This window comes from Pelophylax lessonae (genome assembly GCF_965119305.1).
Source record: "Pelophylax lessonae genome assembly, chromosome: 2".
NCBI classification, from domain to species: domain Eukaryota; kingdom Metazoa; phylum Chordata; class Amphibia; order Anura; family Ranidae; genus Pelophylax; species Pelophylax lessonae.
The window spans coordinates 102473114-102489533 of NC_138769.1; the positions used below are offsets into that span (position 1 = coordinate 102473114).

Consider the following 16420-nt stretch of genomic DNA (forward strand, 5'->3'; position numbering starts at 1 on the left):
AGGAAGTATTACTTTACTGAGAGAGTAGTGGATGCATGGAATAACCTTCCTGCAGAAGTGGTAGCTGCAAATACAGTGAAGTAGTTTAAGCATGCATGGGATAGGCATAAGGCTATCCTTCATATAAGATAGGGCCAGGGACTATTCATAGGATTCAGATATATTGGGCAGACTAGATGGGCCAAATGGTTCTTATCTGCCGACACATTCTATGTTTCTATGATTCAGGCACAGCCTGATCGCTCGGAGTTCCAGGACATTGATCGGAAGTCTGAACTCTTCTAGTGTCCAAACTCCCTGAGCAGAGTGCCGACCCAGGACACCTCCCCACCAGAACAGACTGGCATCTGTGGTGACCACTGTCCAATACAGGGGGAGAAAAGATTTGCCCCGAGGAAGAGCTGGAGAGCTAAGCCACCAGATCAGAGACCCTTTTGCTTTTCAGTTTAGCTGGATCTGATTGTCCAGAGACTTCGGACACTTGTCCCATTTGGCCAAGATTTCTCTTTGCAGGGACCTCGTGTGGAACTGTGCAAATGGGACCGTCTCAAAGGTAGAAACCAACAGGCCCAGTACCCTCATGCAAGTCCGGAGGGACGCCCACCTGCTAGACTGCTATACTGCAAGAGATAAATCACAGCATGCAACTTCTGGAGTTTGTCCAGAGGAAGGAACCCTCTGGCTAGAGCCAAGTCCAGAGTCAGATCCAGTTTCGGTGAAGGAAACAGAGCAGACTTTTGAAAATTCAGAAGCTAACTGAACTCCCTCAGAGTCTGTATAGTGATGTCCACGTTGTCCATCAGAGCAGTAGGAGACTCTGCTCGCAAGATAAAGTCATCCAGGTAGCCCAGCCCTGCGATTCCTCGCTGATGTAACAACACCAGCACCGGAGCCAACACCTTTGTGAAGACCCGAGGAGCAGAGGCGAGACCAAAGGGTAATGCCACAAACTGATAATGCTCCTCTCCCACGGCAAAGCCAAGGACGTGTTGGCGACAGACACATATTGGAATGTGTAAGTAAGCGTCCTTGATATCAATGGAGGAAAGGACAGAACAGACTCCATTCTGAACCCGCACAAAGCAGTTCAGGGCCTTGAGATCCAGAATTGGACGCACCTTGCCTTCTTTCTTCGGGACCGTGAACAGGTTTGAATAAAACCCCTGAATATGTTCCAGAGTCGGAACCGGAACAATTACCCCTTGAAGTAACATTTCTTGCACCACTCCTGAAGACGGCTTGCAATCGGTTCAGGGACAGATGCACATTGGAAGGAGAGAGCCTCTCCAGAGGGTAAGAATGAAACTCGATCTTGTAGCCGGTCCGTATCACTTCGTGGACCCCCTTGTCTTACACCAAGGAGGTCCGCGGGTCCAGAAACCAGTGAAGGCGTCCCCCCACCCCAGGCACTGATAAGGGCACACCTTCATGCAGAAGGAGCCTGGTCTGCAGGTCTGGAGAAACCCGCTTTGGACTTGCCAGACCAAGTTCGCTTAGATCCTCCCAAAGAGGCTTTGAAAGGCTTTGAACCCTTGTCAGCTGACCCTGAGGGATGAAAAAACTTCCTATGAGCCAAGGAGGACAGGCTACATCTGTGACAAGGTTCCTTACGCTTACTAGCCTGAAGAAGAAATTTGCTCTCCCCCCCCCCCCACTCTTACTGTTGTCATCCAGGGTAGCTCAAAACAGGCAATCTCCTTGAAAAGGAAGATCAATTAGGCTTTTTACGCAGACAACATTTGAGCCTCAAAACATGCCTAAGGACCACTGCCGAAACATACAGTCTAGTAATCAGGGGAGCCGCATCCAAAGAGGCATCAGAGATAAACTGCAGCCCCTGGACCAACTGGTCTGCCAGCACAGCAAAGGCAGGGGGGAGCTTCTCATCCCCCAGGTCATGGCATAAAAGCTTAGTCCACTCAGAGTTTGTGACACCAGGGCAATGGTGATGATCGGTCAGAGTGCCACTTCTTAAGGAGGGACTCTACAAAGGGTACCTCACTGCGAATTGCTTAGGGACCACAAAGGGATGTTTTGGACGTTCCCACTCTTTTGCGACAAATCTGTCAAAATAGGAAGGAAACAGATACAGCTTTGCCACTCTAGACGGCTTGTGAGTGCCAAAGGAAACTGGTTCCTCCGCCGCAGCTTCAGCTGCATCCTCCATTTTTAAAGTCTCATGCACAGACACAATAAGTGCGGCCACCAGCACCTTTTCTTGTGCAGCTACAGTAGTGGAGGAATCATCCTCACTATCTGAAAACTCAGGACGCGAGGCCACAGACCCCTCAGGGCGGGCCCCGTCTGCAGCGGCCAGATCGGATTCAGAATCTGAGGAGACAGATGAAGCACTGGAATGCGGGGGGCGCTTTTTACTACCCTGCCGCCCAAAAGCCACCTCCACCCAGGACACAAAGGACCCCAGGACCGCCGTCAGTGCATCAATGGATGGTTGGGACTCAGAGGGCCCCGCAGGCTCTGAGAAGGGGTCAGGTGGGGAAATGTGCTCCAAGGACTCTATGAGGAATAAGGGTAACCCACAAAAGTGCACAAAAACACTACTAAGGGACATCCCCACCACGCTGGTAACACCACCCAGTCGCCAGCCACAGAGCAGCCCCTGATCCTGCAGCAGAGAGAAGGAGATGACCCCACCAGACTCACAGGACCATTAGACTCTAGGGGGGACCTAACAGTAAGGAGGGGAACCCAGGGGTCTGGCCATCCCAGGGAGGAACCGCATTTACCCCAAAACCCTCCAGGGGGAGAGGGGTTAGCTACTCACCATACCAGGAACCAGGTGGGCACCGCTCCAGACAGAACCTCCTTGCCATCTAAATGGGGTGCTTTCGGGCAGAAGGAAGACTGCAACGCAGGCCGAGAACCAGTCCTATGCAACCTCACGAGGTGTTTAACTCGCAGGGCAGCCCCCGTCCAGTGGGGCTATGTCGCGGCTGACCTAGAGCAGAGCTGAGGTCTGCGTGTGCTTGCTGTCCAGACTGGAGTGACCACTCAATCTAGATAATCCAGCCCGTCGCCCAGTCTGGCAGTTGATTGTAGATCTCACAGGAAAAAAAACAGGAGAAAAAAAAAATCTATCTAAAAAAAAAGAAATTGCCAGAAGCAGAGATCCCAGCAAGGAACTAGGTCCTTACCTAGTTAGGCAATGTACCTATAGCAGTATAACCCAATGGTCAAGAAGATCATGAGCTGTGTCCGTCAATTATCGAAAGGGAATTTATTTTTTTATGTAATGGACATCATGATTTTAGTTGCTTTCAAATTAAGGTTGTGATTTTATGTGACCCAAAGTATTTGTGTGTTGATCCACAAATGTTCTTATATGACAGAGTTCCATGAAAGTGCTGGTTTTGTTGTTTCTTCTTATACTTACTAGATCAGGGTCTCTCAACCTAGGGTTCCTCCAGAAGTTGCTAGGATTTCCTTGAGCAAGGAACAATTTCTGATTCTCAGATAAGTTCCCACTGACACTTAAGCTGTGGGGGGGGGGGGGGGGGGGTAATTCTTCCCAATGGCCACAAATGTAAGGAGCATTGTTCCCAGTGACCATCACTCAAATGTATCATGAGTTGTAGATATAGAAATTTTTTAGGGGTTACCTGAGACTGAAAAGGTATTTCAAGTTCTGTGTTGAAAAGGTTGAGAAAGACTGTCGTAGATTATAGAGATGCTGATATGGATCTTGAGCAGTTGTACTCCTATCTGTTTTTATTGGTAGATTATACCCAAAACAGACACAATAAAGCTTACTAAAGCCCTTCTATAGTATGTGGTTAAACTGGAGCATTCCACTAAAGAGATCCACATATGCTAAAACAGTTTTATTAATACAGAATATGCGATAGTTGTTTCATTTTGTTTCATTTTTATATCTTTATTAAGTATAAGAAAAAATACATATACTGATTAGAAAAATGGCTACTCTGCTTCAGTAGAAACACGTGGGGACAGGGGGAGTCACTTCCTCTTCCTGGTCCTAAATTTCTCCTCCAAATTGGTGGGGGGCTCCATTCCTGTGCAAGGCTTCTCTGGTCTCTTCTCTTCTTCATGTTTCAGTATAGTTGGCCTAATGACGTCAATATCGCGACCTAGGTGATTCATTATGCTGGAAACGGCAGTGGGAGGAGCATAGAAGTCAACTAAGAAGTACCTAGAAAATAAGAAAATGCAGATTCTCAGATATATATAATTAAGAACAAAGTACTATTCACTGCATTGAGGGAAAATACAAGGCAGAGCATTGCAATAAAGCATTTATTAACCTAAAACGAAGCTCCAGTCTGAAAAAAAAAATTATATATAAGTTACAAATCAAATATTGTAGCTGCTGACTTTGAATATTATGACACTTACCTGTCCAGGGATCCTGCGATGTCGGTACCCCAAACCGATTAGTCAATCGGCTTTGGTTGCCAGCGCTGGCATTGTAAGCAAGGGAACTCTGCAGTAAAGCCTTCAGTGTGAACAAGCGTTTGGGAGGAGCTTCACTTTAAAAAAAATAAAAAGTAAAAAAATAACACCGCAGATTAGCAGTCCCATGATGTAATGGCTGAGTTCATTTTTTTTTTTTTTCCCTTTAGGCTCGGTTCACATATATGCGATGCGGGAAGGCTGCGAATTCGCAGCCTTTTCCCGCATCGCACATGCACCCCCGGCAGTTCACACTGCCATATGCGATACGCTGGGGGTGTCAATGTAATCTTAACGACACCCCCAGTTTGATCGCATATCGCAGTGCGATCGTGCAGTTCGCACAGGATGGGATCGCACAAGTGTGAACCGCTGTGCGATCCGATCCTGATGCGGCTGCAAAAATGCCTCCTGTGCGTGTTTGCACCGGGTGCGATGCGAATTTAGCCATACAAACTGTATGGCTAAACTCGCACCGCACAGCTGATCGCATGTAATGTCGGAGCAGTGCGCTCCGACATTACATGCGAACCCGGCACTCGCAGAAGTGTGAACCGGGTCTTAACGTGACACAATTTTTTCTTATATATTTATCATTCTAATTACATACCCTATGCCATACTTAGGCTGCATTCACATGTCAGCGTATTGATCGCGGGCAGAATCGCCGCGATTCCGCCCGCGATCCGGAAATCATTACAGATCGCGGGACGCATGTGCGTTGTCCGTGATTTGCAATAGCACCCCAAACGCTGTGCGATGTTGCCGCGATTTACGCCTGCCGAATCGCGGTAACATCGCTCAAAAAAAAAATCGCGGGGCGCATTACGCTCCAAAGAAGCTCTTGTACCTTTTTTGGGCGTAATGCGTCACGCTTTTTTTTTGCGCGATGTTACCGCGATTCGGCAGGCGGAAATCGCGGCAACATCGCACAGCGTTTGGGGTGCTATTGCAAATCACGGGCAACGCACATGCGTCCCGCGATTTGCAATGATTTCCGGATCGCGGGCGGAATCGCGGCGATTCTGCCCGCGATCAATACGCTGACATGTGAATGCAGCCTTAACCATGCATTGCAGCCGATTCATTTGAACAGACCACAAATACATTAGATAGCACAAAAAAAAAAAAAAAGTGTCTACGCTATTTTTTGAAATGCAGCGCACCACAACTTACATTGGTGTTTCATCTTGCATTGTGGTGCACTACAATTTAGGATGAAACCTCTAAAACAGTGCAGATGTGCTACAAGGCTGTTTTGGGTGCCATTCAGAATGAAAAACCTCCAGGAAAAATTTAGGACAGGGTTTTTTTTTTCTAACCCCCTTGGGGGTATGGGAACCAAAGAAGATGGGTATGGAACTAAATGTCAATGGTGAGAAATACAGGCATAAACATATCCATCATGCCATACAATCAGGGAGGTGTGTGATTAGCCCCAAATTTATTCTGCATCAGAACAACAAACCCTAAACATACAGCCAATGTCATTAAGAACTATCTTCAGTGTAATGAATAACAAAAAGTCCTGGAAGTGTTGTTTTGGTCCCCACAGAGCCCTGATCTCAACATCAAGGAGTCTATCTGGGATTACATGAAGAGACAGAAGGAATTGAGGCAGTCGACAACAGAAGATCTGTGGTTAGTTCTTCAAAATGTTTGGAACAACCTACAGTGAGGAAAAAAAGTATTTGATCCCTGCGGATTTTGTAAATTTGCCCACTGACAAAGAAATGATCAGTATTTTTTTAATGGCAGCTTATTTTTAATAGTGAGACCCAAAACAACAAAAAAATCCAGAAAAAACACATTTCAAAAAAGTTATAAATTGATTTGCAATTCAATGAGTGAAATAAGTATTTGACCCCTTTGCAAAACATGACTTTGTGACTGGCAACATGAGTTTTGCCATAAAGTACTGAGGTCAGACATTTCTTGTAATTGGCCACCAGGTTTGCACACATCTCAGGAGGGATTTTGTCCCACTCCTCTCTGCAGATCCTCTCCAAGTCATTAAGGCTTCGAGGCTGACGTTTGTCAACGCAAACCTTCAGCTCCCTCCACATATTTTCTATGGGATTAAGGTCTGGAGACTGGCTAGGCCACTCCAGGACCTTAATGTGCTTCTTCTTGAGCCACTCCTTTATTGCCTTGGCCGTGTGTTTAGGGTCACTGTCATGTGGAAATACATTTCCACTTCTCATTTTCAATGCCCTGGCTGAGGGAAGGAGGATCTCATCCAAGATTTGACCATACATGGCCCTGTCCATCCCTTTAATGTGGTGAAGTTGTCCTGTCCCCTTAGCAGAAAAAAAAACCCCAAAGCATAATGTTTACACCTCCATGTTTGACAGTGGAGATGGTGTTCTTGGGGTCATAGGCAGCATTCCTCCTCCTCCAAACACGCAAGTTGAGTTGATGCCAAAGAGCTTGAGTTTGGTCACATACAACAGTTCACACAGTTCTCCTCTGAATCATTCAGATGTTCATTAGCAAATTTCAGACGGGCCTGTACATGTGCTTTCTTGAGCAGGGGGACCTTGAGGGTGCTGCAGGACTTCAGTCCTTCACGGCTTAGTGTGTTACCAATTGTTTTCTTGGTGACTATGGTCCCAACTGCATTGAGATCATGAACCAGATTCTCCAGTGTAGTTCTTGGCTGATTCCTCACCGTTCTCATAATCATTGAAACTCCATGAGGTGAGATCTTGCATGGAGCCCCAGAGTGGGGGAGATTGACAGTTATTTTGTGTTTCTTCCATTTGCGACTAAATCGCACCAACTGTTGTCACCCTCTCACCAAACTGCTTGGCGATGGTCTTGTGGCCCATTCCAGCCTTGTGTAGGTCTATAATGTTGTCCCTGACATCCTTAGACAGCTCTTTGGTCTTGGCCATGGTGGAGAGATTGGAATCTGATTGATTGATTGCTTCTGTGGACAGGTGTCTTTTATACAGGTAACAAGCTGAGATTAGGAGCACTCCCTTTAAGAGAGTGCCCCTAATCTCAGCTCGTTACCTGTATAGAAGACATCTGGAGCCAGAAATATTGCTGAGTAATAGGGGATCAAATACTTATTTCACTCAATAAAATGCAGATCAATTTCTAACTTTTTTTAAATGCATTTTTCTGGATATTTTTGTTGTTATTCTGTCTCTCACGGTTAAAATAAACCTACCATTAGGGCCGGTTCACACTCTTGCGAGTGCGGCGATCGCATGTAATATCGGAGCGCACTGCTCCTTCATTACATGCGATCGGATGTGCGGTGCGATTTCAGCCATACACTTTGTATGGCTGAAATTCGCACTGCACCCGCACAAAAGTCGCACATGACCCTTTTTTCCAGCCGCATCAGGATCGGATCGCACAGTGGTTCACACTTGTGCGATCCGATACTGTGCGAACTGTCAGATCGCACTGCGATATGCGATCAAACTGGGGGTGTCGTTAACATTTAATTGACACCCCCTGCGTATCGCATATGGCAGTGTGAACTGCCAAGGGTGCGTTTGCGATGCGGAACAGGCTGCAAATTCGCAGCCTTCCCGCATCGCACAAGTGTGAACCAGGACTCAAAATGATGGACTGATCATTTGTCAGTGGGCAAACGTACAAAATCAGCAGGGGATCAAAATGTTTTTTCCCTAACTATACCTGCCGAGTTCCTTCAAAAACTGTGTGCAAATGTACCTAGAAGAATTGATGCGGTTTTGAAGGCAAAGGGTGGTCACACCAAATATTGATTTGATTTTTGGTTTTTCTTCTGTTCATTTACTTTCCATTGTATTACTTGATCTAAGTGAGAGGCATATATAATGTTTTTTTCTTAATTGTAATCAAAGCAGAGGCTCAGCTCATGAAGCTGAAACAATCATTATTTTCAGTAAGTGTTAAAAATAAAAGTTGTATAGCTCAACAGAACAATTACTATTGCAAAAGACACATGCTTAGGCTGGCCATACACTATACAATTTTCTTGTTCAACTTTCCTTTAGATTTACCAAAACCATGTAATATAGGGTCAAACCTAAACACTTTCAATTTGTATGCAGTCAGGCAAGCCCTTGCACTACATAGTTTAAGGTAAATCTAAAGGAAATTGAATAAGAAAATTGTATAGTGTATGGACAGCCTTAGACTTTGTGAATTAAGCTTCCCTGACTAATAGCTTGAGGGTAATAATCAGGTGTAAAACCTCAAACATTTACTGACACAACGATCAGTTGGATCCCCCTCGATTTCACAACTTCATGGTTCACTTTCATTAAAATCTTATAAAAAGAAAAACTCCAAGTACTGTAGATCTTTAAAAGAGAAGTTTGGGTTTTAATGTTTTCCCCCATTTATACTTACCTAGGTGGATGCAGCATCGGTCCCCCAGCGCCTCTGCACTGAGAACCGAGCGATCAAACACCGGCTATCGCTCAGTTCTGACAGCTCCCTGAAAAGAGCTGCTGACTGTCAGTCGTCAGCTCTCCGCTCTGCCTCTTCCTCGCTCATTGGAGTGCTGGGCTGTGGAGAGGGCGGGAGCGGCCGGTTCAGCCTCTCAGCGGCTCGCTGAGGGGCTGAGCTTGGTGTCAGTCCAGGAACCTGGCAGATCCCAACTTCCATTGTCGCAGTGACACGGTGCCTGGACTGTCATCCATGACTTCAGCCCAATCTCTGCTGAAAACAGGTCACAGGAGTGCAAAATGAATTGCACTAATGTGATCCATAGATGTACAGCCAAACGAGCTTGGCTGTACATCTCCTTTAAACATGCAGTGCATGCAAAATGACCTGAGAATAAAAGATTTTGGTAAAAAATGAAAAATCCTGTTCGAGTGATACACAATTTTAAGTGTATGCAAACTAATAGTAAATTTCTCTATTTTTTTCTCCCTTTTGTCTGTTAAAGCAAACTCAAAAATTGCACTTCCCTTTTATTCAACAGCGGTCCTTCCTCCACTACATGAATATGAAAACCCAAACCCATCCCCCTCCCCATTTTTTTTTTTTTTTATTGTCTGCATTCTGGCCTGTCTCTATTTTTCATTCTGCCAATGAAAGGGTTTTGTCATATACACTATATTACCAAAAGTATTGGGGCGCCTGCCTTTAACTGCACATTAACTTTAATGGCATCCCAGTCTTAGTCCGTAGGGTTCAATATTGAGTTGGCCCACCCTTTGCAGCTATAACAGCTTCAACTCTTCTGGGAAGGCGGTCCACAAGGTTTAGGAGTGTGTCTATGGGAATGTTTAACCATTCTTCCAGAAGGGCATTTGTGAGGTCAGGCACTGATGTTGGACAAGAAGGCCTGGCTCGCAGTCACTGCTCTAATTAATCCTAAAGGTGTTCTATCGGGTTGAGGTCAGGACTCTGTGCAGGCCAGTCAAGTTCACTCATCTCGCTCTTCCATGTCTTTATGGATCTTTCATTGTGAGTTGTTTTATCAGCATGGTCTACAAAACACCTCCATGCCTACTCCTCTTAGTGAGGGAACGTATTCTGTAGTTCAGAGGGGACCTGGGCAGGGCTGATAACACAGTAGTGCTGAACAGGCGCAAGGAGCCTTGGGTGACAACACTGTTCCTCCTAATACATTACAGTGAGCGAAAGTGGTCCCCCTAGAACAGGAAGTGTCTTACTGGTAGGATCACCAGGTGAAAATAAATGAACAAAAAAGCTGGAAAAAAAAAAAAAATTAAATCAGACACCCCATCTAAAAGACTGCTAAGCTGTAATATATCAATCACTTTTTTGTTTTTTTTTGTGTGTAGATATACTTTAAGAACTGGCCAACAGGATAGCAAAGATGTCACCCTCAATACACAAATAATTAAATTCCAGCTTCTTTATGAACGATACGCAGGATCAGGCAATTAAATAGCGTAGCAGGGCGCGAGCGACAGGTCCACTTTATATTCAGCCTTAGAATAAAAGGGCCATTTGTGGGAAAGCGCTAAGCCTGAATAAATATTGTAAATCCCTGACGATATTTGGACAAATCTTCTTATCCAAATCTATATTCTGCCTTCTCAGCTAAAGCCATTTAGGCGAGGAGACACACGGCACACTATGGGCAGGGAACACAGTTCTGCCCGCAGCCGCAATGCCAGGAAACTGCAATGCCTCATTCCTCTGAGAAGCCGTGTCAGAGCTGCGGCAGCTGGTAACACAAAGACACTGGAAATTTCCACTACGAGGAAAGAACTAGACGAGGGGCGGTGGGGAAATGAGCTGGCCCCTGTGCTCCCTCTCTCACCCAGCCTGTCTGTGTGCCTTTCCCACCGCTCTGAGATTTGGATGGCCATGTCCTGGGCAGGAGGGGGGAGGATGGGAGGCGTAGTTCCAGCATCCTTCCCAGCAGCAGCTCAGCAGACCAGCAAGCAAATAAAGGTGACCAGTGAAGGTGTGAGTCAACCCATGACAAAAGAGAGCGGAGGTTTAAAAATCAATGGGCCCATCTGATTTCCTTCACATTGCCAGCTTCTTATATTTTCAACCGATCTAAAGTCAAAAAACAATTCACAGTTCCCTAGCTACAAGTAAGAGATAAAGGGACCCATTCCCAGACCATTCATTTTCAAGAATATGATATGCAGAAGATTATATGTACATTTAACATATTTTATGCATGTTATTTACCTGAAGGAGCCTTGTATAGACATTCAAAAACCCTGAGAGAGTGCGACCCCCCCTAACATCAGATATATCCAAATAAAGTGCCCGTTACATCAGGTGTCCCTTCAGAGTGCCCCCTTACATTGGGTATCTCCATCAGAGTGTCCCCATCAGAATGCCCCTTTTATCTTGTGTTACCATCCGAGTACCCCCTTACATCAATTGTCCCCACCAGAGTGCCCCTTTTATCTTGTGTTTCCATCCAAGTGCCCCCCTTACATCAATTGCCGTCATCAGACTGCTCCCTTACATCAATTGTCCCCACCAGAGAGCCCCCTTACATCAGGTGTCCCCGTTAAAGTGTCCCCTTACATCAGATGTCTCCATCAAAGTGCCCCCTTACATCAGGTATCCCCTTATGTCAGCTGTCTCCATCAAAGTGTCAGCTTGCATCAGGTGTCCCAATTAGAGTGTCCTTTAACATCAGGTGTCCCCATCAGAATGTTCCCTCACATCAGGTGTCCTTCATCAGAGTCTCCTCTTACATCAGGTGTCCCCATCAGAGTCCCCTCTTACATCAGGTGTCCCCATCAGAATGTTTCTTACATCAGGTGTCCCCATCAGAATGTCGCCTTACATCAGGTGTCTCCATCAAAGTGTCTCCTTACATCAGATGTCTCCTTTAAAGTGTCAGCTTGCATCAGAGTCCCCTCTTACATCAGGTGTCCCCATCAGTATGTCCCCTTACATCCGATGTCTCCATCAAAGTGTCTCCTTACATCAGATGTCTCCTTTACAGTGTCAGCTTGCATCAGAGTCCCCTCTTACATCAGGTGTCCCCATCAGAGTCCCCTCTTACATCAGGTGTCCCCATCAGAGTCCCCTCTAACATCAGGTGTCCCCATCAGAATGTTCCCTTACATCAGGTGTCCCCATCAGAGTCCCCTCTTACATCAGGTGTCTTTCATCAGAGTCTCCTCTTATATCAGGTGTCCCCATCAGAATGTTTCTTACATCAGGTGTCCCCATGAGAATGTTCCCTTACATCAGGTGTCCTCATAGGAGTCCCCTCTTATATCAGGTGTCCCCATCAGAATGTTTCTTACATCAGGTGTCCCCATGAGAATATTCCCTTACATCAGGTGTCCTCATAGGAGTCCCCTCTTATATCAGGTGTCCCCATCAGAATGTTTCTTACATCAGGTGTCCCCAAGAGAATGTTCCCTTACATCAGGTGTCCTCATAGGAGTCCCCTCTTATATCAGGTGTCCCCATCAGAATGTTTCTTACATCAGGTGTCCCCATGAGAATGTTCCCTTACATCAGGTGTCCACATCAGAATGTTTCTTACATCAGGTGTCCCCATGAGAGTCCCCTCTTATATCAGGTGTCCCTATCAGAATGTCGCCTTACATCAGGTGTCTCCATCAGTATGTCCCCTTACATCAGAGGTCTCCTTTAAAGTGTCAGCTTGCATCAGAGTCCCCTCTTACATCAGGTGTCCCCATCAGGGTCCCCTCTTACATCAGGTGTCCCCTTCCCTGGCAGCTACATAAAAAGGTTATGTGGGTAGGGGCAGAAGAGCTGGGCCAGCACATGCAATTGGACATTCCCAGAAGAGAAGGCAGGGCTAAGGAATTTACTTTTTCCTTTTCTAGCATGTTCAGACACATTGCAAGTGAATAAGAAACAATTTATGGAAAAGAAAAACTGCAAGCATGCATTTAAAATAGTTGATTTTTGTTTTTCAGTACTTTTAATCGGCAAGCTGGTGACAGGGACTTCCTATGGCTGGGTTCACATATGTGCAGGTCGAGAACATGTGCATAATTGCATGCGTTCCTGACCACAGGCAAAATTAACTGCACTTTAGCAGATGTGCTGGATAGCCATGCGTTTCTATGCGGCGTTTGAAGAAAAAAAAAAAAAGGGCTTGGGACTTCTCTACTGGTGTTCTCATGGGTAAAGCAGCCCATTCATATGAATGCACAACTGTTAACCTAGACCAGGGGTGTCAAACTCAATTTCATTACGGCTGCATCGGCATTCTGGTTGCATCTGTAAGACTAGATGTCCAGAGCACCCCCCTCTTACATCAGACATCAAAAGCCCCCCCACCATCAGAGTCAAGAGTCCCTCACCCTCCCTTACATACTGTACCTTACCCTTGTGCTGCTGCTGCGAAAAAGCTGGAGGTGGGACTGTGAAAGAAAGTGCAAGGTCTGCTGGAGGACGACCGGAGGAGGGCTGGAATCAGCTGCCAGAATCTGCTGAATGCGGAGACCAGGGGAGGCAGAGATGTGGGGGTGCTGCGGCTGCACTCGAAGCACAGGATCTGGCGGCAGTGTTCTGTCCTCCTCTCTGATGCTGTGAAACAGAATCTGGAAGAGGACCAGAGGGGGGCTGGAATCACCTGCCAGAAACTGCTGAATGCCGAGACCAGGGGAGGCTGAGATGAGGAAGTGCTTTGGCTGCACGGAGAAGCACAGGATTCGGCAGAGGAGTTCTATCCTCCTCTCTGCGGCTTTGAAGCAGGGTCTGGAGAAGGACTAGAGGAGGGCTGGAATCAGCTGCCAGAATCTGCTGAATGCTAAGACAAGGTGGGGACAGAGATGAGTGGGGTGCCGCTGCAGCAGAAGAGGTGCGAGGGCCACATGAAATGGCCTGGCGGCTGCATTCGGCCCACGGGCCTTGTGTTTGAGACATGTGACCTAGACCAGGGATTCTCAAATCACGGCCTTGCAGCTTTTGTAGAACTACACATCCCATGATGCATTGTAAAACTCTGACATTCACATACATGACTAGGCATGATGGGAATTGTAGTTCCTGAACAACTGCAGGGCCGTAGTTTGGTAATCTCTGCCCTAGACTAAAGGGATGTAAAACAAACTCAGGAATACCAGAGGCCAGCATGTGACCAGTGCCAAAGCTCCATTGCCTTGGAAATTGGGCAAATTATTTAAATCAGTATTCGATCTCAAACCAAAAATGTAATATATTATAGCTTACCAAACAGATGTGGCGACTGCATTAGTTTTCTTCTTTTTTTTTGGGCCTTTTCCCTTCATTTTTATCTACAAATCTGACCAGTAACACACCTAAAAAAAAGATCTGACCAGTAGCACACCTCCTGTTTTAGAGTGCCTCCACGCTCGATGAATAAGCACAGGGGGCACCTTTGGATAGCAGTATTATCAGGCTGGGGAACGAGAGTGTTAGAAGTACTAGTAGATTTAAATATACTAACAAATCTTAGCCAAACTCCAGATAGGCTTTATAAGCAGTTACAGCAGTTTTTTTCCTTTTGGGATAAAGGTTTTACATAAATAAATAAAAGCGGATCATTGTAAGCACCCCTGGCAGTGTTCAATGGTTTGCCTCATCCCTGCAAATGCACAAGAGCTTCTCTGTTGAAAAACAGCAGACTTACTGGCTGGATCACCAAATAAAAATAGATGAAAAGACTAAAAATGAATAGTAATGTAGCCATTAGTAATGGGGGAGTGGGAACATCAATTCTTATTCTCTGAAGATTCGTCTATGTTTTCAAAGCACATCTTGTTATGGCTTCGTTACATAGACGATATAGAAACATAGAAATATAGAATGTGTCGGCAGATAAGAACCATTTGGCCCATCTAGTCTGCCCAATATATCTGAATCCTATGAATAGTCCCTGGCCCTATCTTATATGAAAGATAGCCTTATGCCTATCCCATGCATGCTTAAACTCCTTTACTGTATTTGCAGCTACCACTCCTGCAGGAAGGTTATTCCATGCATCCACTACTCTCTCAGTAAAGTAATACTTCCTCATATTACTTTTAAACCTTTGCCCCTCTAATTTAAAACTGTGTCCTCTTGTGGTAGTTTTTCTTCTTTTAAATATGCTCTCCTCCTTTACCGAGTTGATTCCCTTTATGTATTTAAAAGTTTCTATCATATCCCCTCTGTCTCTTCTTTCTTCCAAGCTATACATGTTAAGGTCCTTTAACCTTTCCTGGTAAGTTTTTTCCTGCAATCCATGTACTAGTTTAGTAGCTCTTCTCTGAACTCTCTCTAGAGTATCTATATCCTTCTGGAGATATGGCCTCCAGTACTGCGCACAATACTCCAAGTGAGGTCTCACCAGTGTTCTGTACAGCGGCATAAGCACTTCTCTCTTTCTACTGCTTATACCTCTCCCTATACATCCAAGCATTCTGCTGGCATTTTGTGCTGCTCTATTACATTGTCTTCCCACCTTTAAGTCTTCTGAAATAATTACTCCTAAATCCCTTTCCTCAGATACTGAGGTCAGGACTGTGTCAAATATTCTATATTCTGCCCTTGGGTTTTTACGCCCCAGGTCCAAGTATCTTGCACTTATCCACATTAAATTTCAGTTGCCAGAGTTCTGACTATTCTTCTAGTTTTCCTAAATCGTTTTCCATTTGGCGTTTCCCTCCAGGAACATCAACCCTGTTACATATCTTTGTGTCATCAGCAAAAAGACAAACCTTACCATCGAGGCCTTTTGCAATATCACTTATGAAGATATTAAACAAAATTGGTCCCAGTACAGATCCCTGAGGTACCCCACTGGTAACATGACCTTGTTCTGAATGTTCTCCATTGACTACAACCCTCTGTTGTCTGTCACTCAGCCACTGCCTAATCCACTCAACAATATGGGAGTCCATGCTCAATGACTGCAGTTTATTGATAAGTCTTCTATGTGGGACAGTGTCAAAAGCCTTACTAAAATCTAGATATGCAATGTCTACTGCACCTCCACCATCTATTATTTTAGTCACCCAGTCAAAAAAATCTATAAGATTTGTTTGACATGATCTCCCTGAAGTAAACCCATGTTGTTTTTCATCTTGCAATCCATGGGATTTAAGATGTTCCACAATCCTATCCTTTAATAGGGTTTCCATTAATTTGCCTACTATTGATGTCAGACTCACTGGTCTATAGTTGCTCGATTCCTCCCTACTACCTTTCTTGTGAATGGGCACGACATTTGCCAATTTCCAATCTTCCGGGACAACTCCTGTTACTAATGATTGGTTAAATAAATCTGTTAATGGTTTTGCCAGCTCACCACTAAGCTCTTTTAATAATTTTGGTTGTATCTCATCAGGACCCTGTGACTTATTTGTCTTCACTTTAGACAGCAATCTTAGAACGTCTTCCTCTGTAAAGACACATGCAAACGATTCATTAGTCATCCTTTCAAGTGGAGGTCCTTCTCCTTTTTCTTCTGTAAAAACTGAACAGAAGTATTCATTAAGGCAGTCGGCTAGCCCTTTATTCTCTTCTACATACCTTCCGTCCTTTGTTTTTAATTTAGTTATTCCTTGTTTTAATTTCCTTTTTTCATTTATATATC

At 45.2% G+C, this 16420-nt stretch overlaps 1 protein-coding gene across 1 annotated transcript in view; it reads right to left on the reverse strand.

Moving 5' to 3' along the window:
• Positions 1-3913: 3913 nt before the first annotated feature.
• MRPS6 (mitochondrial ribosomal protein S6) overlaps positions 3914-16420 on the reverse strand; it is a 114357-nt gene continuing 101850 nt past the window's right edge. The window contains exon 3 of the mRNA XM_082244916.1: positions 3914-4171. Within this exon, the coding sequence (XP_082101042.1) occupies positions 3979-4171 (193 nt within the window). The 3' untranslated portion in view covers positions 3914-3978. The remainder of the gene's footprint in view (positions 4172-16420) is intronic.